Here is a 25,335-nt window from a genome sequence, read left to right as displayed (position 1 = left end):
GAGCTGGTCATTTAATGGTGACACAGACTGAGCATTTGTCTCTACAAATCCTTTTACAGTCATGTATGCTAAAATTATTTTGGCACAAACTGTTTCATAGGACTGTGTATGTTCTTTGCTTTAGCTTTTTACACGTAGATTTTGTCTGCTGTCAAACATCTGAAATCTTCAGGTATTATTTTAAAAGATTTCTCATGTTTTTTTCCCCACATTACATTTACCTACTCCATTGTCATTCCTTAGCTGTGGTAATAGTTATGAAGAAACTTTGAACATACTTGTATTTTTTTCCAAGTTTATTAACTTTTGCTAAGTGAAGGCTAGAAATGGAAGCAGTTCAACCTTACACATCAGCAGAAACATGAGAAAAACATGTAAGCACCTTGTCTTCACACAGGAAAGGCAAGTTTAATAGAATTAAATATAGTGGTTTTTACCACATCAACAGTTCACATATGAACTTTGTGGATGCAGTATTTTAGCTTCCTCTGAATGGATAATCTGTTTTTGAGCATTTGTAAAGCCTTTTCTCAACTTTGAATAAACTTTTAACACATCTATTAATATATTCAGCCAAAAAATATACAAATGTGATTTCTTTTCTTGCTAAAACTCTAGCTAAATATAGAAGGAAATTGTAGGAAATTTCATTTGTCTGTACAAATAATTCTTTAACTTTTTTAATTTTATACATATCAGAGAAAAAAACACATTGCAGATGTCTTTTTTCTTCCTGTCAGGCTTTTGCATTCAGATCGGGATGCTATTCCAGATGTTCCAGCTGTTTACTTTGTAATGCCAACAGAAGAAAATATTGACAGAATGTGCCAGGTAACTTGCATCTGTAATATTTCAAAAGAGCCCACACAACAAGGTGTGTGAAGTAATCCTGCACTCACCAGAGTGACTGTAACTAGCACATATTTGTCGGAAAAATATTACCCAAAATATTATTATGCAAAACTTCAATTTCCCAGCAAGTAGAAGGGTAAACGTGTCTTGTGTGTTTCAGAGAGAGTTTGGGGAGTGAAAAGACAAGAGGCAGTGGGTACAAATATTCCATTTAACATTAGAAAAAGCAGTTTTAATGAGGGTGGCCAAACACTGGAAGAGATTGCCTGGAGAGTTTGTGTAGTCTCCATCCTTGGAGAGTTTCAAAACCTGACTGGACACTATCCTGAGCCACCTGCACCATTTAATACTGCTTTGAGTGTGAAGACTGGATTAGGCTAACCTCAATTTTTCACATTTCTGGTAAGGAGATGGATGGAAGGTTGACATCTTTGCCAAAGTAAGGAGAAGAGCAAAGAGTATTTTTGGTCAGCAGTAAGGTGTGGAGTAGTAATTGCTGCCTTTCTGCTTAAATGGCATTTCCTGTTTTTGTGCAGTTTTGGGGTAAGTTGTTTATATCTGGATATGTAATCAAAACACCAAGTGTAGAGCTGCATGAGCAGATAGCTAAGCACTTCTGAAGGTTTAGTTTGATTGCGGGTAACTGTAACATTACATAGTAAAAGTATTATTTCTTCTTTTAATTAGTCAGGAATGTATTAGTATTTATTCAGGAAAATTTTCCTTTCTTTTAGGATCTTCGAAACCAGCTTTATGAGTCTTACTATTTAAACTTCATTTCTGCCATTTCAAGAAGTAAATTGGAAGATATTGCAAATGCTGCTATAGGTGCTAATGCAGTTACTCAAGTGGCTAAGGTAAGAAAGTCCCCCAGTCCCTAATATTAGCACCATTAAAGGTGTCACTGCATTCTTTATTTTCAGGCATACTGGGGGGAAAATAGAACCTACAGTCATCCCAGTAATACAGCTTAGTATCATACTTCAGCTGTCAAAAGTCAAAGTGTTGCAAGACTTTTGGGCTAAATGATAAGAGGACAAATACAGTGGTTTCAGAGGATTCCTGATCACATCAGCTGAATGAGTGCTTTCAGTGCATATATATTTATGTATTATCTCCAAAATAAACAAAAAGAGCAATAGGAGTGCAGATCTCATTTGAAATAATATTTCATATGTACACACTTTTACTGAGTACTCTCCTGTACCTTTATGATTTAAAGGCATGTGTTAGGGATTTACTTTTATTTTTGTTGAGTGGCTGTACCAAAACCTGTAAATTACTAAGTAATACACTTAAATACATTCACTTTTTCTCACTTCAGTTAGTACTACTGGCATGAGACAAAGAACCCGTTGTGAAATAAAATGAACACTACTAGTATTGTTTAAGCCTTAGGTCGTCAGCAGCAGGAAATTAGTATAGCACTGTAAACTAACTTTCTTAAATCTGTTATTCAGTTGTGATGTCTCATTAATAGTTTATGCTATAGAGGAGTTTAATTTTTTTCCTGAATGCACAGGTGTGTTACAGAATTATTAGAATTCATGACTGTAATGTCTTATTGTTCAGATATTGACCTCTTTCCTCTCTCCAGCCTGAGAGCTCAGTGCTGATTATGTTGTAGTCCTTCATATTCATAAAAAGTGAACCTATAATATTGAAATGTCCTCCACATGTGTTTTTTCAGTGATACTTGGCTGCTAAAACTTTGTGCATGGAAACAGTTCTGGCACTTTCCAGAGCTCTAATACTTGGGGTTAATCACTCAACCCTTAAACAGGCTTTTTAATTCATAAATTGTATATTGCATTTTTTAATAAATACTTTAGTAAAATGTAGCAGTAAATCACATTTAGGTTTTTTTATTCTCCACTCTGGATTATTTTGACCATTATTCCTTGCTTTCTAGGTGTTCGATCAGTATCTTAATTTTATTACTTTAGAAGATGATATGTTTGTATTGTGTAACCAAAACAAAGAACTTGTTTCATACCGTGGTAAGTAGAATTTATATAAAAATTATACAAGAACGTCTGAAGTTGAAATTCACTTTTGAAGTTTTAGCTAATAACCAGCAATTACTTCATTTTGCTTTGATCTGCTCAGAATTCAGGATAATCTGTTAGATATGTAAAATCATGAAAGAAGCAGTTCTTAGATATTAATTTCAGCATCTTTTATTACATGGTGATTGTGATATTGAAAAGTAAATACATATTTTTAAATAACAAGTGTGGTATAGACATTTATGGATAATAGCACTTTTTATGCAACAAATAATGTTGGAAAAATTACATATTGTTTTCATATGTAGATCGTCACTGGTGGTGGGAAAGGACATTCTAGACAATAAGCAATACTGATTGCTTCTGCAAGTATGTGAGCCAAGCATGTCAGTTTCTTCATAAAGTTTCAGACTTGCAAGTGAAGTCAGCCTCCTGGAACTTTTTTTTTTTTCTTAAGACTTCTGTTAACTTGGTTTGGAACCTGGCAGGAAAAGCAAGTGGCTGCCTTAGGTCAGTTACCTTGGTGCTATGGCAGCTCAAGTCAACATACATACTAGTTGTCATAGTTGTTCACATTATTTTCCTTCCTCCACTGTGCTGATTTTGTGTACAGCTCTGACCATTCAGTGTGCTAAATGTACAGAGAACTACCATTCCTGCCCCATACTCTGGATGTTACAGGGTATGTTGTCTGGCTGCTTCTGCTGTACTTTCCCTCTTTTTTACATCATAACCAGTAATTTCAGACCTGCAGGGTCTGAAATTTAATTGACTCGTTCCTTAGAAAATACCAACTCATTTGTGTGATGTACAAATGCAATGAAAGGGAAGAAACAGTAGCCAAGATAGTCCTATTTTTGCAGCAGCTCCTCATTGCTTTAGTGTAGTTACAAAGTCACACAGCTAATTCTTGGTGCATAGAATACTCCCTAGTGACCAGACAGAAATGAGAAGTCTCTTTATGTCTAATATTTAGCAGTGAATTTTTTCTCCTTTCTTGCCCAATGTCTGATGTCAGTACCTTTCTTTAAAACTGGATCCATAATAACTGAGTTGTATCTCACACTGGGGATTGAGTCCATTGGCAGAATGAAGGGGATTTTTGTTTGAAAAGCAGATTTAAGTTTTTTCACTAAAACCTGATGTTGAAGAGTTTTAATAGTAATTATTTTGTGATGTGTTCCTGTGTATATAAAGATACTTAATTGACTGTCATAAGCTTCCTTATGCTAACAAGGAATTTGAATTAAAATAACTGAAAATGTTTTACACCCATCAGTTTCTATCTGTCATGTTTTCCTGTCTTGGGCTGCTGAAATTTGCCAACATGTTCAAACCAGTGTAGAAATGGGCTGTTTCCAAAAGCTCATGGAACAGAAATCTGATCTCCCATAGACAGTGATGAGTTTTCCATTAGAGCTTGGTAGCTGATCTGCCTCCTTGTGTGAATTCTAGATCTGACACAGACAGGCAGTAGGAGTGCAGAGGTGAGGAAGAAGTGGGCTTTTTTGCCTGTGGAGAGTGACCCTAGCAGGACACTGCCAGTTTCATAGTCTGCATAAGTCAGTGTAAATCTGAGGGTACTTAAAGATGGCTGCTATTCTTGCAGCAGCACTGCAGTGCATGACCACAAAAGTATCTGAATGGGTGAACTAAGAACAAATATCACAAAACAGGTTACTTTTCAGTTTCCTGATTCCTTGGCTGTGTGACTGCTTTTACAGAGAGGTAATGTCAGGACGAATAAGCAATATAAAATCCTTCAATTTTGTGAAAGACTTTCCTAGACAAAGGACACAATACATTCTCTCTGTTTAGTAATGGACAAGAAGTGATGAGTTCAAATGCAGAAGAAAGTTTCTGATCAGATATTAGGAACACTTTCGAACTTTGAAAATAGTGAAATATTAGATTACCTGTAAATATTATGGTATTTTTATGACAGGGAAGCTCTTTGAATTGGTTTAGATACAGAAATTACATGGGTTTAACTAATCTTTGGAAAGGAGGACCAACTAGTTAATCCCTCATGCTCCCTCTGATTCTGTTTTTCTAAGACAATGTATAAGAAAGAGTAAATTCATAATATTGGTATAAAGTTGATATTTGAGACATCCTGTTTCATGTTATTTGAGTGCTTCTTTACCATTCCTTACAATTTGGTTGAATTTTGTAGCACAACAGGAAAATGTAGGAGACCTATGCTTACTTTTCTGTAATAGATGCATTTCCCACAAGCTTGTTAGAGTGGAGAGAGAGAAACTTATAGAAAACACGGTAAAACATTTTAACAAAAGATTCTTAATGAAGTTTCTCAAAGGTTGATCTAAGGAGCAGGAATATTACGTATCTGTGTTGGTTGCTATGGTACAAGAAAAGGAATGTGCTCATAAAATGTGCATGGTAGACAAAAATAGAAGGCACTGACAGTGTGCGGATTACTGAACAGCAGAAATGAGCACTTTAAACATATTAACAGGATGGGAAATAAATTTTAAAATCAGAAAAGGCAAGAGAGTAAAAATGAGGTTATTTTCCCCCTGTAAACTGGGAGACCATTAGTTGGAGATAACTACAGAATGATAGCCCCAGTGTATTTCTTCAAAGCTTTGTCATTATAGAAAAATACAGATATTGGGAATGGTCTGCCTTTCTTGGTGCTGATATTTCAGAAACTTGAAACTTCTGTTGCTGCTGTCACCCTAGTCAAAACTTCAGCTTACTAAGTGTAGTTGCTGAAATATAATCCATGTCTCTAAAGTTCTTACAGGGAAAAGCTGGGGGGAAAAAGCATCTTTAAAGTTAGAGAATGGTTATGGCTGCCCATGCATAAGTTTAGGATGGAAGTCTTATTAATGTATAGAGCTTTGAAATACATTTTTGAGGAAAGAGGATATGACAGGTAATTATGTGAGACATTTTTAAAGGTAAAGTAAAGCAAACAAGGATAGGATTTATGTCATGAATCCTGAGATAATGCTTGACTTGAGATCTGTGATAAGATTTGGTTTGATGTTTCCTGTTGGCTATTATATTCTTGTCAGGGTTAGTTACTTAAGAGAAATGTTGCTGCATGTCTTCTGTTCTGACCTAAATGTGGGAAGGAAATCTCTCTTATCTGTCAAGTAAAATGTTTCATAACTTGGGAATTACCCCTAATTTAGAGACTGATGGTAAATTTATGAGGAAAAAGAGGAATCTCCATACAAGAGGTGGGATTTAGAAATTTTAAATATAGATAACTGCATACTATAATTAATTATTTTATACAGGTAGTTCTTGAGGATTTTCTTCCTGAAAAATTTTAGCCAAGTGGATGGCTATTTCTCTTGTATAACATGTTTCTTAGTAGGTTTTTGTTTATGCAATACTAACAATCCAAAAGATACCTGTGCAGTGAGAGAGATTTGGAAATTATTGTATAGTGTTTGACCTTATACAGTAAGCAATAATTAAGTTCTGCCAGTTTTTTTCTCAGAAAAAAAAGGGGGTGGAAACTAACAGGTGTGCTGAGAGGAGCATTTCAGTATGTAATCTCTTCTGCAAGAGAAGCTGTTGACTACTAACAGCCATCAGATAAGAAGAGGATTTTTCTCTTACTATTAAAATGGCATAAAGTTATTTAACCCTATTCTTTTTTCCACACTGTTTTAGCCATTAACCGACCAGATATAACAGACACAGAAATGGAAACTATAATGGACACTATTGTTGATAGTCTCTTCTGTTTTTTTGTTACACTTGGTAAGTTTCCAAATTCTAGCATTTTCCATATTCAGTGAGATAACTAGAAGTCTACTGATTTCATATAGAAAATTTAAAGCAGAATTAGATCTGTTACCGAAACCTCAGTAATTCACAGGCTGGGATAATGATCTTGCTCAAATTATTGCTTTATATCACTGCAAAGTACAATAAAGGTTGGCGTTCATGGGAGTTGAGTCTTAGTCTTCAATACCAATGGGAGGAGAATACTGAAATGCAAAGGTTTGGATTCACTGTTTCAAAAAAATCCTAGTTTGCAATGAAGATAATAGTGCTTTGAGTTTGGATTTGTTATTCTCAAAAAAAATCAACCCCCTAAACACTACATAATTAGAATAAAAAACTCCTCACACAAACCCTGCAAAGATCTAACTGAAATAACTTTCTAAAGGTATAGGAAGATGTATTAAATTTACTTATTTTATTGTGAGTTTCCTTGATGCTTAGCTGATACATTTTTCATAGTGTTGACATTTAACTTAAGTTGTAACTAAAATTGTTCCATCTGAGATAGCTTTCCTGCAAGGGGAGCTGGGGATTGCCATGGGGGAGTCTGTTCAAGAGAGATTTCGTTGGACCTATTCAGTTCTTTCAGGTGTTAGTGTGATACTAATCAATGTCTTTTCCTCAATCACTTAAAATCTTTGGGTTTGGAATTTCATATTTGTATAGATAAGTGAGAAACAGTAGCTAAATATTTTGAACCTGAAAGCCAATGGAAAGCATGCTGTTGAAAATAGCATTACCACAGATACATAGTCCTGGACATAGCAGTGAGTTTTAACAGATATATTGTGGTGGTATAATACTTATTATTGTGTTCAAGGGACTTCTAACCTTTTGAAAATAACTTCTAATGCATCTGTACGTGATAGTTTCTCCCCTCCAACAGTGGATGAGCTTTCTTTCTAGTATATACTCTATTTCTCATAAATTGTTATATGGGGTATTCACTTCTGTAAAACTTTATTTACTATTTCTATATAGTATTTTTGTTTCATAGATAAAGACTGCAAGAGAAAAGTTTAATGTAAGTTTGTATTTAATCTCAGAATGTTAAAGTTGTTTATAAAAAGTAATGTAATAAAGAATCTGAAAATGACAATGCACATAGAAGTCAACGTATCTTTTATTAGGGGCTATACCTATAATCAGATGCTCAAGAGGAACTGCAGCTGAAATGGTGGCGGTGGTAAGAACTGTTTTTCTAAACACCTATCATTGCTTTACAACTTTCCAAACATCACTTTTATTTTTCTCAATACTAGACAGAGATCTAGTGTCATTGTATCCTTTTCCTTATGAAGGAAATAAAACTGGAAAAGAGGTACATCCACTTTCCTTTCAGATTTCAGTTCCACAGAACCTCAGTAGAAACTGTAATGTTAGGGAATCAGATAATGAGAAATTTAAATATAAATAATTATTCCTAATCTAGATTTTATCAAGATTTTCTAAGAGGCATTATAATTAAGTTGCATCTGCCCAGTTTAAAAAGTTGACTGTTGGGCCTGTGTTCCGCTGTGTGTATCAGTAAGAATTTTTTTTTTTTATCTTACTGGGAAACCCTGTAAGTACAAGACTTTTTTAGTATAGCAAATTAAACTGACATGGATCATCAAATAGGGATGAAATGACCAAACTAAATCACAATTAACAATCTCTACAGAACTGTCCTCAACAGTCACTGTGGTTCATTTCTTCCATCTTCTTCAGATTTTCTTTGTCAGTGAAATGGTAATACTGATTAAGCCTAAGCATGCAGTGTGCATCCACTCGTATTGAGGATAATCTCACTTTTATGAAACAATTGTGTGGCAGTGTCTGCCAGCCCAATTTGCTGCTTCTACTGTGGTTCCCTCTTGATGCTTCCTACTGGTACTTTCTACTTGTGTGTTTAGGGAATGGGTGCTAATTGTCTGGGAGGAGATTAGTAGACATAAAAGAAACATCTTCAGTGTAGTCCTGGACATAGATATAAATGCTGGAGGGACAAAATAGATGTTAGATTTCTTTATTTCCCATTGCACCAAACCTACTCTTCCTGCATTTAAGACATTTATAAGCTACAAAAACAGCACAATAAATCTTTTCATGTTGATCGTGTAAAGAGGTTAGGAAACCATTGGTTTGTTAAAAGTGGTTTTGTTTTTCCCATCCTCAGAAACTGGATAAGAAGCTCAGAGAGAATCTAAGAGATGCCAGAAACAGTCTTTTTACAGGTGACACACTTGGAGCTGGACAGTTCAGGTATTGTGTTAGTAATTTTATTTTTCGTATTTCAGTTGTCTGGGTAAGTTACCACTGTACTGAAAACTGTATTTACAAGAATTTGGTTCAAATTCTATATTAAAAGAATTTACATACTTTAAAGGGAGTTTTCCAACCCCACAGCATAACCCATTTAAAAACTTTCATAACTATTAAGTGTATGGTCCTAGGACAGTAAGTCAGAATATGTTATGAACCAGTTAATCTTGTTCAGCCTCTAAACCCAGCAAGAGCCGAATTTCTGCAAATACACTCTGTTTACAGGGCTATGAAATGCAAGCAACTCTTAGTCCTTTAAAAGAAAGAAAGACCCATTTTCTTGCTATTACCAGTTTAGTTATATCAAAAGCAAGTGTTTCCCAGCTGATCCCTATCTTGATCAGAGGATACTGCTTGAGGACTACCACCTGGACAATTAAGATCTGTTAAGTCATGACCATTTGAATCCTTTGTGGATGCTTGTGAATGTCTGATAATGTGTTCTCAGTAGCATCCCTGTATACTGTTGCCCCCAGATAGCTGAATACTCCACAGGCTGCCGTAGGAAGGTGTGTTATGAGAGCTTATACTCTCCATGAAAAGGAGGAGCTGTATTGGCAAGACAATAGCTGAAGGAAACTTATAATCTGCTGACTGGGTATAAAACAGTCATCATACTTCTATCTCAAATTAAGATCAGAGCTTGGAGCTTGGGCAAAAGGCACAAAAACATCAGTTGGCAAAATGAATGAGCATGGAAGTAGAAAGAATAGTTGTGAAATAGCAGTTTCTTCATTTTCATGGGAACTGAATTGTAAGCACTGCTTTTCCTTCTGAGGCATGGCTTGTTTTCATGATAGTGTGGCATCATTGCCCTCAAAATTAAATGCAAGGTAAAGGAAACATAGGAAATTTTAACCAGTTGAATGGCTTCAGATCTTTAGTTTAGTTTTTCAGAATCAGGTGACTAAGGCTCTTGAGATTATATATTTAAGTGAATATACTTACTGCAAGGAAATGCAGAGCATGGAATTTAAAGCTTTTTCTCTGTTCAAATGCACTTCAACTGCATCTTTGTAGAGGTAATGTGCTTTAGAAAAATGGCTGTTTTAATGTTCTGTCAGCTCACAGTCTCCTGTCTTCACTGTAAATTTTTCATGTAGCCATAGCCCAAGACCTTTAGGCAGGACTGCAATTTTTACCACAAAATTGGGTACTGATGGAATTACCACAGTAATTCCAGAGTATCTCAGAAGTTCATAATTTATTTTTGTATGGACTTTATATAAAAGCAAAGAGAAAAATGAAATCACAAACCCTTGGAAGTGAGACTTTATATTTGAGGATTGTAATGGGGATTAAAGTCAAATACTACCCTCTTAAACAATTTTTTGGAACTCAAATGTGTATCCACACAAAGATGTATTTGTTAATACCTAAAAGGTTATTTGCTCTTCAGTGTTTCGACTTCTGCTCAATATTTACATATTGGTAATTTCACTTAGTATAAAATAATGCTTTTATCATTACTAGGATTTGATTAATGGAATTTATCATAGTGATCAGCCCCAGTTATTTTCAGGAAGGCTGGATGACCTCAGCAGTAGGCAGTTTTGCTTTTATCTTTAAATAGATATATAAGGTGGCTGTTATCACTCAGTATGTTAATGGGGTGCTTTAACTATGTTTAAAGAAGTACTAACATAGTGTCATCTTTTCAGCTTCCAAAGGCCCTTATTAGTCCTTGTTGACAGAAACATAGATTTAGCAACTCCTCTACATCATACTTGGACATACCAAGCTTTAGTGCATGATGTTCTGGTAAGGATAAATCTGATTTTGTTACCAAAACTATTTTTTCACTCAGTTTGTTGTTAAAACTTATTATCAAATTCTCTCTTAATCCAAAATCTGTTTTGTCTGATTTATTTGGAAGTTGTTTTAATAAAGAACTACTTGGAAGATTTTCTCTAGAAGGTTTATTTAGCAATAATTTCTAAAATATTTTAAAATTTGAAATCTTGGTATCATCAGAAGATCGCTAATTCAGCAATCCTGGCTTTTTTTTCAGTAGCTCATAGTCTGTATGTTATGTAATATCCAGACTCCATTAAGTGCAATTCAGTTTTGAAAAAGAAATGCTTTTTATGTGTTTTTAAACCAGTTTTGGTTTTAGTTTGAACTTCTAAAAATACTTTTTCCTGTTTTTCTCCACAAGGTGGTGTAGGTGTTCAGTGTGGAGTGGTTTACAGTCCTACTGTAAGGAATCTAAACCAGACTATTTTTTTATTTAGATAACCTTAAGCTGCCTTTATTACCTCAAGTTTATTTTATAAAACCAATAGTAGAAATGTACTTGAATGATAGCTCATTCTGTTTACCTCAGATTTGTGCATTTTGTGTATAAGTGTGGAGTAAATAATTAAAAAAAAGAGTAAGAGTAATAGTCATCTAGAGGGTTTTTTATGTGCTGAGAGTTATTTGTGGAAATGATTTCAATATCTAGCTTTGAGAATTATTTTGGATTTATTTATTGAGACTGTTGTAGGCATACATAAAATATGCACATGCACATATGTGTTGATATGCAAAGTTGATGGTGAACTGTATAGCCATCCATAGTGTCCAGAAACTTGCGTTGCTACAATGAAAATATTTCAGCACTAATATAATGTTTTAGGGCACTTGTAAATTTTATTTTATGTAATTAATTCATTATCACAAGTCCCCTCCTCTTAAACTTAAGGGTGCTTTCTGCAAATAACAATTTTTGGCCTAGTTTCTTTAGGAAAGGAGTACCTGAAAAAAACACAGTTTGCACCGAGTTTTCTCCAGTACGTGTTGAACTGGCTAGAGACTTGCAGGTAGAAGTAGTGAATTTCTACAGGTTTCTTTTTAAAGTAGTGTTGGGTGGCCTCAAGCATGAGTTGAGATAGGACTTCAGTTCATCAAGATACAGAGTGATTAAAGATGTACTGGAAGCTGAGGACAACTAGTGCTACAAATCTGGTGGGGTATTGGAATAACACTGGCAGACTTACTCAAAGATATTGGATCTCTACTGCATCAGGCTGCTGTAGTTTCTCTGGACCAACCTGTTAAATGTTGCATCTTAAAAGTGCACACATTAGGAATTTTTTTAGTGAAATTGGAACCAAGTGGTCTGTGGTTCCACAGCAAGGGCAAAAGTTTCATTTCAAAACTAATCAAGTTATTCACCTTAAAGGCAAGCTTGCCAAACTCTTCACATACTGAGTGTAATATTTCACGAAATAACTGCAGTAGTCTTTTAAGAGATCATAAATTGTAACCATGAAATTTTTACCAAGATGTTGATTATGTAAACTATACTTTCAAACAAACTAGGTTTTGTTTAAGGTCTCAGTTACAATGGTCCAGGAATGCTGTGCAGTATTGAACTACCCAGGCACAAAGTTGAGTGCTGCATCTGTTGAGATTATAACCATGCTGTTTCTACACATAAACATGCGTACATGAGGAGATTTCTATTTATGAATAAAAGGCCTTTCATCAGTGGATACAGAAAAATGGGAGGCATGGTTAGAAAGCCTTATGGGACAAAATGGGGAGTTGAAAGGAAGAGGACTAATCAAGAAAAATTATTTTAGGAAAACTTGTAAATGCCAAAATAACTTGAAAACACAGGTCACTGGTGAGTTTAAATGATCCAAAACATAGATCTCCATTAAAAATTACAGCTATATATGCAGTCAGATTAATTTGTCAGATTAATTTTTTTTCTATTCAAGTTTTTATCAAAGATGTGTATTTGAAATATACTATTTTTTTTTGCTGAAACATTAAACACCTCTTGTAAGATGAGGTTTGTGCACATCAGCTGCATGTGTTTCCTTTGAGTAGCTACTTGGTTATATTTCTATTCTGGCACGGATCATTTGTAGCATTTAAGTCCCTGCCAAGGAATAACTAGAAAAGTTTTAAAACTTTGACAGTTTCACTCACAGTGATCCATTCCTGTATACTTTAATAAAAATAATAAAGTGATGTTTTATTTCTGGAAAAAAAACTATTCTAACAGTTCTAAAATATGTATTCATAACACTTTCTGTGTAGTTGAAGATTTCACTCTATCATTATTTGTCAAGCAAAGAGAACCTTTGAAGTTTTAAATGTCCTTGAAAAGAGCTAGGACAAAGTCAGCAAGTGGAATACTTGTTAATACTCTTTGTTGAAAACCACAGAGAATAGGTAAGCTGCAGAAAATACAGGGCAGTCTTTGGCAGTGAGGGAAAGAAAGAACTAGAAGACTCACAGGGAGCAGTGGTGGTGCAGTGCATGGTGTGAGCATAATTGTGTCCTCTAGCAAAGCAATGTACTTTCAATGCTCATGCATCTGTGGAAGACGAAAAACTATATGGAAAAATAGCAGCTTTGTTGCAAAGTTTTGCTTTATCATGCATTCACTGTTTTACTAGTGTTCAAAAAATTAGGGAAAGAGCTGTGAAGGTGTGGCTGAATAGTTCCCATAGTGAATAATCCTGTTGCTGATGTCATCAGCTTCTTGGCAGCTTTGATACATATGTAGTAGTTATGTAAGTGAACACACTTAGAAACACTTTTTTTCTGCAACATAGAAACTTTTCTACTTCAAAGTTTTGGGGAGTTGCTAGAGCACAGTCCTTGCTAAATAACTCATTTTCTATGCAGAAAACAGTGTTCAAAGTTCAGCGTCAGAAGAGTGCTTGCATATAAGATAATCAAATGTCTTTGCATGACATTCATTGACTTGTTTTGTATTGAACTGATTACAGTTCAGTAACTGTGAGTAATTTTGGAGTCCTTATATTGCTGTTATTATCTAGTTAACTAGTAAACTGTTTCCTGCCTTCTTATGAAGTTCTAATAAATAGCTGTGTTAATATTTCTTTAGAAAATATTCTAGAAATTATTTTGTTGAGTATATAAGGCTGAATAAACAATTAAACTGTCAAATATTTGCATAAGATTCTTCTTTATTTTAGGATTTTCATTTGAATAGAGTTAACTTGGAAGAATCAGCAGGAACAGAAAGTACTCCAGCAGGTGCTAGACCTAAGAAAAAAAATAAGAAGTCCTACGATTTAACTACATCTGATAAATTCTGGCAAAAGCATAAGGGCAGGTAAGCCTTAAAGGTATGCAGCTTATATTCATTTAGTCAGTATAAATTCTAAGAATTCTTCATGTATGGCAATTCTGTTTTAAGCTTATTTGAAAATATTTTCTAGCTTGGGGGCCTTTTTTTAAGGTGTACTGTGTGTGGCTGAGGTGAAGTTCATTTCCCCTCAGCAGTCCTCACAGTGCTGTGCTTTGCATTGGCAGCTAGAAAGGTGTCAGTAGCACACCAGTGTTTTGGCTACTGCTGAGCAGTGCTCCCACAGCATCAGTGCTGTCTCCCCAGCATTCCCCCTCACCAGCAGGCTAAGGGTGGGCAAGATCATGGGAGGGGGCATGGGCAGGACAGCTCACCCAAACCGACCAAAGAGGTACTCCATACCTTTCCATACCGTACCATTCCATTCCACTGTTCAGCAATAAAAGCTAAGAGAAGGGAAAAGTGTGCAGCATTCAGTGGGACTTCTTTAAAATGTTTTTCTTCTGGAGCAACTGGAACCTATTGAAGCCCTGCTTTCTGGGAAATGGCCAGACATCATCTGTTGGTGGGAAGTAGAGAATAAAACCTGTCATTTTCCTTTGCTTTCACACATAAGCTTTCCTTTTTTCAACTGCCTGTATCTTGACCCATGGCTCTGGGGGTTTTTCTACCTTGCTTTCTCCCCACCCAGTCTTACTGAGCAGAGGAGTGATAGAGTCACTTAGTGAGCACCTGGCATGCAACCAGGGTCAAACCACTGCATAAGGAATAATCATTGCCAGTATTCATTGTCCATGATAGTTGTCTGTTAGGTCTTTGTTACAGAGCTCAAAATTGTTCTTACCAAAATTACATAAAATTATTGAAAGTAGTGAATATATCTTAGGAAGTTTAAGTAAACCTACAATAAGAAAGCTAAAGTAAACCTACATTATGACAAGATGTCATTATTTTCAGTGATTTGATTCTTCTCCATTATTAGTGTATTGTTATTTCCAAAAAGGTTTCTATTGTCTGGTTCTAGTATTTCAGTTTGTTGCTTTAACTGAGCTTAATGCAGACTATTGCATTAGTCCTTTTCCAGAGGTGGCCGAGTCTGTTCAGCAAGAACTGGAATCTTACAGAGCCCAAGAAGATGAAGTCAAAAGACTTAAAAGTATCATGGTAAGTTTTATCACATGTGTGTGTTTCATTTAAAGCATAATAGGGCTTGTAGAGATGCCTAGCCCACCCTGTCATCCCACAGACAAAAATTTTCATTGTATGCTGAATTTTAGGCATGATACAATCTTAAAAGTAGGACTAGAAGTACCATATTTCATGAGAGGTTGCAATTTCTTGTTCATTTGTGTTGCAATTCCATACTAACTGAAAAACACAATCCAGACATTAATACCATTATGAGAAAGTAGATTCTAATTGTACTGACTTTATCTGTGTGCATGATATTTGTTTTTATTATGACTATTTTTATTCCTCTTTTCAAACCCTTCCTCAAAACCCAGGGCATTGAAGGGGAGGATGAAGGAGCAATAAGTATGCTTTCAGATAATACAGCTAAGCTAACTTCAGCTGTCAGGTAAGTAGTCAATAATATATTGTTGTTGTTTAATTCATCTGTGAACCATTTCTAATTTTTTTCCATTATTGTGCTTTTAGTATTCTTTGAAATAAGTATCTTTAAATGGAAGCTGTTCAAATTTATAATATAGTCTAAATGCTTTATAATTCTGATAAAGTTAAATGCAGTGTCCTAAACCAGTGCTTGCATATGTAACTTCTACAATGTGTTTGACTTTGGAGTCTTTCCTCAGCAAAGTAATCTAAGTACATCATAGATTTGCTTGCACTTTTCCACCAAAATCCCCAACCTCTGCATTATTTCATTAAAAAAAAAAAGTAGTGAAAACCCCTTCTTCAGGTATGGTTATGAGAATCATTGCATCTATTCATTGTCTTTTTTAGTTCCAACCTATTCTGTAATTTTAGATTTTAATAGCTTTTAAAAGTCCTTTCCAACCCAGACTGTTCCATAATTCTGTAAATTTTTTAGTACCTACTGTATACAGTGCACAATTCAACTAACAGTGCAAATCAGCAGGTTAGTTTGTATTTAATCTCTTCAGCTCTCTTCCAGAACTTCTGGAAAAGAAGAGGCTCATTGATCTTCATACAAATGTTGCAACAGCCGTTTTGGAGCACATAAAGGTACAATTGCTCTCTAACTTGAGTTTTCTGTCAGTAGTACTCTTTAACTTAAGGAATATATTTGAGGCATTGAAGATAAGAAAATGAGCCTTCTCAGTGTGCTGCTTTTTCAGAATTCACTGTGTAGCATTACTCAGTGTTGAAGGGCCAGAAAGAATGAATTTTGAATGCTTCTGCATGGAAAGCAAAGAACACCAGTTCTTTTCTTATCAGAATTTACCAGTATATTCTAATTTTTTATTGGTTGCCACAACTGTTATTGTGGGTTGAAGTCTTTCAAAAATAAGTTTATGACGGAAGTGTTTTGTTTATTTTAGAGATGTATTTTTGTTTATTTTAGAGATGCATCAAGGCAATTCATTACTTCAGCTAAGCAATCTTCTATTCTGTATGTGTTTGTCAGAAGGGCACCATTGACTGCTCACCAACAAAACTCATACCCAGAGATGTGGGTGAAGTGATCTTTCCAGCAGGGTCTGTGTTAGATGTTTTCACAGCATGAAAACAGAAATTGTAGATGAGGTTTTCAGAAACACTGAAATTCTTTTCAGTTTTGGAAGGTGCTTCAAACACCAATTCTCACTGAAAATCAGTTATTATAGAGTTTTACCATGTTTTGAGGCTAGCTTTAACATTTGTAAAGAATGTAAGATCTGTCCTCAGTTATTATTGTGACTGATTTTTTTAAGTACACCATATAAACAAAGGGTTAATTCTGCAAATAAATGAATAAATTCATTTTACATATTTATAAAGTTGGAGAAGAAGTAATAAGTGTCTGTGCTTAGCTCATTATTGTAGGGGCTAGTATATGGGCTTATACACTATTAGGTATGTCAAGTTTCATATCTGACAATTCAAAAGCAGTACTTTTAATACCACTGAAAAAAATTGAAGTCAACAATATTAATATTTTGATGCCCTGACTGTAAGTAAATTCACTTTTCCAGGAAAGATACTAGCATGATGATGGCAGGCCTAGACCAGTAGTATTCTATATATGATTTGTTGGTTGGAAAACAAGTTTCAGAGCAAGATGTAGAATGGCAGTAACATCAGTTTGGCTTTCCATTATCCTGTTGGCAATGAGCTGGAGTCAGATGCATTAAATGATAGCAACACACTTGATGACCTAGAGGTGGAAGGAATTGCCTTATCTGGGCACTCAGCCAGCCCTTGGCTTGCTGCTCTGATAGGGAGCCTGCTATTAGAGAGTGCCCTAGGAGTGGTGGTCCTCCATGATTCTTAATTCTGGTACTGCAGAGTGCTCAGGCTCTTTACCTTCTTATTGTATAAATGTGAAAGAAAATTGTGAGACAAATGGCCATGCAGTTTCCTCAATATATTGCTTTGTACATCTCCATCATCTTTTCTTTTAATATAGAAAGCATCAGTTCATCTCTAGATATTTAGGAAACTGTCTTAAAGTAATGCAGACCAACATGTTTTTTTCTATTGAAATTTGCCTATGGTAAAGCCTTTTAACTGAATCTATGTAAAGTTTATTCCAACTGCTTTCTCCTGACCATTTTCTCCTCTTTTCACCCTCCAGTGTTAGAAAAAGTATATATCAATCTTGACCTGTGGAATTTTAGTATTCAGGATGTTCTGCTACCTAATGGATTCCTCAAAAATACTCTAAAAAGGGCAGTGTCTCATCCAGTACTTTTAAAAGAAATTCTGATGAGACATTGACTCTGTGGTTAATAGCTTTTATACACAGTTAAATAATGAAACCAGATTAGGATAAGGCTGATTTTTTTTTTGCAAGTAAGTGCTGAGGTCATGAGTAGCTAGTGAGGCACCATGCTCTTCTTCAGGTTACTATATTGTCACTTCTAAAATAATCAGGAAGTGCATTCATACTTTGAAATAGAGTATTTGCATTATCCAATATGAGGTTTTACAGTATTAATTATTTGAACATTTTTCTTCACTACATATGCAAAAATGCAACAAGATCTGGTTTAGAAATACTAAGTGAGTTTACTTTTTCTTGTGGTCATATTTTAATGTTCAGTTTACAGCTGCTTTCCACATTCTCTTGGATCATTTTCTGATTCACAGCAAGAGGAAACCAGAAATTAATCACATACTTACGGCTCCTGGCAGTTTTTTGGCTTAAGTTTTTAGTGAAATAACGGAAAGTATGCATCACTTTTTCAAGAAGCAAACCATCAAGTATTTATTGTCAGTGCTTAGAACAAATGCATCCTTGTTTTGCATTTATTGGTTTTTCCTCTGCTGAAACTGGTGACTGAAAGACTGGACCCAACAGATAACAGATTTAGAGCTAGGGTTGCCATCTAGCTGCTTTAAAGTTTCAAGTAATGCTTATCTTTGCATGTCATTCTAATATGAATAGAATTACTGGTGTATGTTAGATCATGAATATAAAATGATGCACACATACAATTTTCTAAAATGATGGTTGGGGGTAGATTAGATAACCTTGTGCTAGAATTCTACAGATGTGAATTTAAGTGGCAGATTTTTATATGTATTGTTGTCTGTCTTAAATTACTTGTGTTTGTTTGGTTAAGGGTTTTTTTAATTCCTACATGGTTTTATTATGTATCTCTACTTCTGTTTGATTTCAAGGTCTGATACTTGGAATGATCTCTTAATTGGGATCCCCTTAATAGGGAGCGACAGTAGCCTTTCAAGTTTTCAAATTCAGATTTTTAAAGGAATTCCACTATTTTAAGTATTCTGTTTTAAATAAGGTTACATTTTGGTCTTACACCATGTGAAATGGTACGTGTTTGTGAAATATGTATGTCATAGTGGGCCAGGCTGTTTTTCTGTAGTTCAGAATTGATAATTCAGTAACCTAGTAACAACAGCTTTTTCTGAGTTCAGTTACAGTGACCTTCCTACCATTATTCTATGCAGTTCACTGAAAAGGAGTTAGCTGTGTCTACCACTCCCAGCCTTCTGCCAGAGTTTCTCTTCCTCTGATAGCAGCACACTATAATTACCTGACCAGCCTCCCTCATTCTGGAGGCAGTTATGTCTGGTTGTTCTCTGTCAGCATCTTTGAAAAAGACCTCAGATAGTTTCTTAGAAAATGTCTTCTCTCTTCTGCATATTCTCTCTCTCTAAAATTAAGAATTTTTGTAGCATAAAGAGGATAGAAGAGCTTCCAGCAAGTCTTTACAAAAATTACCCTCTAAGTGATTTTAATGGGTCCTGCTTCCACTTACTTGCTTTAAAAAGAAGGAATTTTGTGTTTTGGAGTACAGTGCTCAAGTAGACTTTCCCATGCACTTCAGTAATTTTCCCTAAAATAAGTTTTGGCTTATGAACAGCCTATTTCTAAAGATAAGTTGAAAGCTTTCACAAATACATATTTTTTAAAAGCAAGCTGAAGTGTTGCACTTTAACTGCAATATAGAATCCTGTTCCTGAAAGGGCAGCCAGAAAGGTCTCTTGCATAAAATTGCTGTGGAACAAGATGTCATAGTAGAAAGTCAAGAGCAGGAGGCAGAAAAGGAATAACTGTAAATGTAAATGTGTCTTTATTTTATTATTTTTATTATTATTGATTTTCTTCACATTCCTTGCCAGTTTGGCACCCATAAGAACATATTCTTTGCTGTGTTTTTTATTGAATCTACAGGATTGTTTAGCTCCTATTCCCCAGCTTTTCCTCTTGGCATGTCTGTGAGTTTGCCATTGAGTGAGCAAAATTGCACTTATTTAAATTAAATGGGACATCTGCTTCTTAAGGACCTGTTAGACAAGTTGGCTCTTCGAGAAGTAACTGTCTCATTGATGTGGCATATCTGGGATATCTGTCAAAAGGTAACTAGTAGTGTTTAAGGCTACTCAGTAACCCATATGAAATTTGATTAGGTGTCCACCTAATTCCTAGCAAACCAATGTAAGAAAAATATTGCCCTAATTAGATTTTTGCTAGTAACTTTTGTTAGTTATCTTGTGAAGAAGCAGTTGAGTAGACTTCCCATATTGCTCCATCTCTTTAGTTTGTCACATCAGACAGAGTCTCAAATGTTTTACATTGCTGCTTACCTCTGATGTCCCTATTGTGGCTTGAAAAGAAATAGCAGGTAGAAAAAAAAATGTGGACTTGAAGTTTTGGGATTTTCAGTTTGGGGTTTTTCCCCCCAAAGAGTGCTGAGTTCACGCTTCAAAAGTAATTGTGCCAAATTTTTTAAGAGAGTGAGTGTATGTGTATCATTAATGTTTCAGTTTAGGCTCAAAGTATAGCACATACATGCAACCAGTGACTTTTCTTTGCTGCTGGTAATCTGTTTTGTTCAGCAGCCATGGTCAAACAGTCATCAAGTTGCACATGGCTGAGAAGAATTTTACCTAGTGTGTGCTCCAAGTAAGTTAACAATTGTCAATCTGTTCTTAAAATTGAAAGTAATTGATGTTTGAATTATGAAATTTTATTTAGAAGTTGATCTGTAAACAAATACAGAGTCAGTGAATCTTTTTATGTTGTACATTTTTACATGCCATCTGAATAGATTTCTCGTAAACAGATCACCAGCTAAGATAATACAGGCTTTGCCAAATTCAACAGTAATATATTTAACTTTATAAGATCAAGTTTCCACGTGTCAAGACAATCCCCTTTTTATTGGATGCCTTTTGTCGGGGAAAAATATTTTAAACTTAAAAACATTGAATTTAGCCTCACATAACAAGATACTAATGTAGATAAAACACAAAAAGCAAGTGAATGTAGTGAAAATACTTTAAAATTTTTACTAGTTTCTTCACAATTGCTTTATGTCTATAGGGAGAATTAAGGAAACTGTAAACACGTAAAATCTCCAAGGTGCTGTAGAATTGAGGTCTCACATGGTTTACCAGATACCAAATTGCATCTGATGTAAGGTCTTGGAAAAAGGCTGGTAGCTTGGTTCTATTCAGACTTCATACGACTCTTTTAACATAAGCTCGAGGTAAATATAGCTTGAAAGAAGCTCTAGTCCTTTTTTTTTTTTTCTTGTTTCATGCAACTTCTATGTAGTCATAGTCACTAAATCAACAGAAGACATTCTTCTGCCCCTAAAAGTAGCAGGGGGTCATGTCTGAGTGCTCTTCGTGGTAATTTACTTTATAAGCTGTAATTGCAAGCATCCACAAAAGCTTTAAATTAAGTTGTTGCTTTGCAAGTAACTGCTCTTGTCAAGGAGTTCAGTAAGTGATGACTGAGAAATGGAAGCATTTCTGCATCATAAGCTAACCACAATTTGCTTTCAATATAAAAATATTCTTGTAATTCCTATCTTTTTTACTTTATTTTCTCTTCTCTAGTTCTTTTTTTGAAGAACTTACTCAGAAGGTGAAATATCGTGATAGCCTTATGCTAGAGAAGTACCTTTATTTTTTGAGATGTGGTAAAATAACTTTTTTAAATTATTTTTTTATTTGTGTTCTCAGGAATAATTTTAGTAGAATTCAGAAAAATGTGAAAACCAGACTTTAAAAGCTTTTATGTACTGTCATTACAACAACTACTGCACTGAATAAAAGATGCCACAGCAGTTTTAAATGCTTTGGCATTATCAGGCAAAATTTCTCAAATCATTTAACCCAAGAAAAGCAAGGTGACTCTTGCTCACTCTGGCAATATCATTTCAGTCTCACAGCAGCGATGATGTGGGGCTGACACACTTCCAAAGCAGTGAGATGGAGATCCACTCTGCCAGTCTTCTGTTTGAGCCAATCCATAGCTGAATGTGTTCAAACATCAGGATTTAGTTAGTTACCAGATACTAAGGTTTTGTAAGCTGAGTAGCTGTAACATTGGTTGTGATGCTCCATTTTAATGCTCAAACACACATAATGATCTGCATTGTAATGGAACATTTTAAAATAAGTTCTGGAGTGCATTTTTCTATTTTTAGCTTGTAAGATCATGATCAATAAGTGCAAAGCTTGTCTGTTTGTGCAGATGTCCTGCAATGCAGTCATTACTTGCATGGCCACGTGATGTCTTCCATAAAGCTTTTGCCTTAATAATTTTGTACAGTCCCTGTGCCATCCTCCCTGAAAAGGATTTTCACAATATCTAGATGTCTTATTGTATACTGAGAGACTTTTTTTCCAGTGTTAACAAGATAATCTAATTATAAACTTCTCTATCTTTGGTGTGAGTGAATTATGGCAAGCCTTTGATCTGAGGTAGTATTTCAGTACCAGCCCAAGTTGGCAGTTGCCAACATTTCTTCAGGATGATGCCTTAATGTATAAGGGAATTTCCCATATTAATCTGCATTGAATAATTGTCTTGTGGTCTGAGAGCCTCAGAGATTCAGAATAAATTTGACATAATGTTCACTTGACCATTATTTTTTCCTTTTACAACATAGCAATGCGTGTGATGGCATGTAGTTTTCAGCTGTGGCAAAACCATAGTTGAAAAGAAAGCTTCTCTTCCAGATTAGTATTCACAGCAGACACCCCTTGCTTAACTTGCTTTTTCACTTTTAGTATGATAATTAAATACACATCAACTTTCTGAGAGTTAATAAAAGCATATTATAATGCAAGCATTAGTTGCTTTTACTGATCATTTATTTAAAAATAATTTTTAAAACTGTATTTATAACTTAAACTACATACCTCTTAAAAGAGAAAATAAATATTCTTTCACAGTTTTAAGATGTTAATCCTAACACTTACTCTTAAACAGAGTCGAAAGCTGGATGTGTATTTTGAATATGAGGAAAAAATAATGAGTAAATCCACTCTGGATAAATCTCTTCTGGACATGATTTCTGACCCAGATGGTGAGTACTTTAAATCTGAACTTGGTATAAACTTTGTTAAGCTATACAATAAATCTATACCTGCTTGGATTTCAGGGTTGGTAAAGTGCAAGATTTGTAAAAAAACCAGCTTTTGATTGATCTTCAGTAGCAGTCTAGAGAGTTTAATGCTTCAGTTGAGTAATATCCAAAATATTATCTACTTCTGTAGCTCTACCAAAATCCTGTCCTAACCCCTTATTTTTGAAGGTCAATATAATTTATTTTTTGTGCTTTTCCAGTGTTTAGTAGTGTAGCCTGGCATTCTCTGGTCTGAACACTACTAATTCTTTAAAATCCTACTGCATGTTTTATAACATATACATACCTCACGAACACAATGAAAACTTTATAGAATTTAATTAGATCAAGGGACTGTAATGTAGGGAGCTCATGCTTGTGTGAGGAAAGAGATGAATGGGACAAGTGGAGAGAAGGGTCTCAAGATGTAAATTGGTCAGTTCACTGGGACTCACCTGAAGCTTTGTATGTGTTGATTCAGCTGTGGCATGTCTGTTTTCATCATGTAAGAGCACGAGCAATGCATCCCAGCTTTTGTGTCAGATATGGGTCATACATATCAGAGCATTGCACACCAGGGGTGTTCAGGTTCTCTATTAGCAGGAGTCACGGGGGTCTTTCTCAGAAAAGCTGACTCAAATGACTTCTCAGCTTTTTGTACTATTCCAGCATCAATTCTTCTTTCAATCTGTCACAGCCTGATGTGTGTCATAACCCTCTGATGGATTTCAGTATGATTTGATACCAGTTGGCTGGAAGAAAACAACATGCAGAGCAAAATTGTAAAATTTCAATTATGATCTTTGACTTGTCTGCATACTGGCAATTACGTTGGCAAATCTCAAGCATTTAGAGACCCAGGGTTCCTGCTCTTTTTCCAGTGTACTCTTTAAGAAAACGTTTTGTTACTGCATGATTATGTCTGTAGTCTTACAACTACATACTGAGCTTAATGCCTGCTTGGAGTTTGTATAATGATTCATATTTATTGAAAGAGTATATATACATCCTGCTGGCATTCTACAAAAATCTTTTAATAGTGTCCATGCTATATAATCAAGAGGCTGTAGGAGAAATAGTGCACAGTAGGTAGAAATCTGAGCTAAAGTTTTAAAGATCTCATAATGGGTCAAGTCTAGAAACTAATAAACTTTCAGAAAATCTAATGTCAGGCATCAATCTGTAATTCAGTACATAGATTCATTTTTTGTTTGAAGCTAATAAGAATGTGTATAATCTGTACTTTTATTAAACATCAATACAAACTAGTCCTTTTCCATGTTCAAAATTAATATTTCATGTACTGTTTTGATTTCAGCTTTTATGTTTGCATAAACTTATATATGAAGACAAATTTTTATGCTTGCTTGTATGTCTTACTGGATCAATTACTTTTTACATGAATCCACATTTTCTATGCCTTTTTATAGTTCAGTGTAGAGCAAATGGTTTTCCAAGCCTGATGTATCTTACCAACATTCCTATTAGCAAAGTTCCTGGGTTTTACACAAAAGAAAGATTCGATTCACAAGCTAGAGTTTTTCTTCATAAGCTAAGTATTCAGGTTTTCACAGTATTATGTTAGCATTTTGTAGGCATTGCCTAGGTTTAAGTTTATGTAAGAAAAAGATTTCAGTTAAATCACAGTGATTATTTCCAGGTATGCTGTCTTGTTAAACTGTCCAGCCTCATATTGTGTGATTCACTGAGAAATACCATCAGAAAACATTTTTAAGGAATAATACATCAAGTCTTCCTGTGCTTCTGGTGGATTATTTATTGGCATTATGTGTGGGGATATTTTTCTTGTGGACGATGGGATCTGCAGAGCTCTTGATGAAGGCACTTAGATATGACCATTTAACAGCTTCAGGCTTCAGCCTCCCATTTGTTACTGTGTTGTTCTTATCTACCACTCAGGACTATTAGCTGCCTCCCAGTTTAGTGGGTATTAGCATACCCTGGAATAGTGATAAAATGGGATCTAGGGGCTGCCTACTGGTTTTTCAACTGAATATAAAATGGGTCCATTCTAGCTTTGCCCAGTTAGGTTTTCTTCAGAATGTTGAGCAGTTTGCTTCTCTGTGCTGTCACAGATCGTAGTCTAGAAAAAAGTAGTGAATATTTGACAGGCAGTTGACCTGAGTCTTACAGCTGTTAATCACAGCTTTTTTTGTCCAAGTGAATTCCAGGTGGATCTCTACCTTGAAAGCTGGCCTTTGGTTTAGATAATACAAAGTTTCTTCAGTTCTTGATCTTCTGACATACTGTTATTTGGTAAAGGTTAGTAAAACCTACTTTGCAGGGAAGATTGTACCAAGTC

At 35.1% G+C, this 25,335-nt stretch overlaps 1 protein-coding gene across 2 annotated transcripts in view; it reads left to right on the top strand.

The window, feature by feature from the left end:
- The window catches only part of SCFD1 (sec1 family domain containing 1), a 49,399-nt gene that overhangs the window by 6,429 nt on the left and 17,635 nt on the right, over positions 1–25,335 (top strand). For both annotated transcript variants that reach the window (XM_068193003.1, XM_068193002.1), the window contains exons 4-15: positions 741–831; positions 1,587–1,709; positions 2,765–2,852; positions 6,516–6,605; positions 7,763–7,818; positions 8,791–8,876; positions 10,598–10,697; positions 13,880–14,019; positions 15,066–15,156; positions 15,498–15,571; positions 16,119–16,200; positions 22,877–22,973. In XM_068193003.1, coding sequence (XP_068049104.1) covers positions 741–831; positions 1,587–1,709; positions 2,765–2,852; positions 6,516–6,605; positions 7,763–7,818; positions 8,791–8,876; positions 10,598–10,697; positions 13,880–14,019; positions 15,066–15,156; positions 15,498–15,571; positions 16,119–16,200; positions 22,877–22,973 — 1,118 coding nt within the window. The remainder of the gene's footprint in view (positions 1–740; positions 832–1,586; positions 1,710–2,764; positions 2,853–6,515; positions 6,606–7,762; positions 7,819–8,790; positions 8,877–10,597; positions 10,698–13,879; positions 14,020–15,065; positions 15,157–15,497; positions 15,572–16,118; positions 16,201–22,876; positions 22,974–25,335) is intronic.

Source organism: Anomalospiza imberbis, chromosome 6 (genome assembly GCF_031753505.1).
Source record: "Anomalospiza imberbis isolate Cuckoo-Finch-1a 21T00152 chromosome 6, ASM3175350v1, whole genome shotgun sequence".
Lineage (NCBI taxonomy): Eukaryota > Metazoa > Chordata > Aves > Passeriformes > Viduidae > Anomalospiza > Anomalospiza imberbis.
The sequence above is the reverse complement of the archived record's forward strand: the minus strand, read 5'-3'. Positions and strand labels throughout refer to the sequence as shown.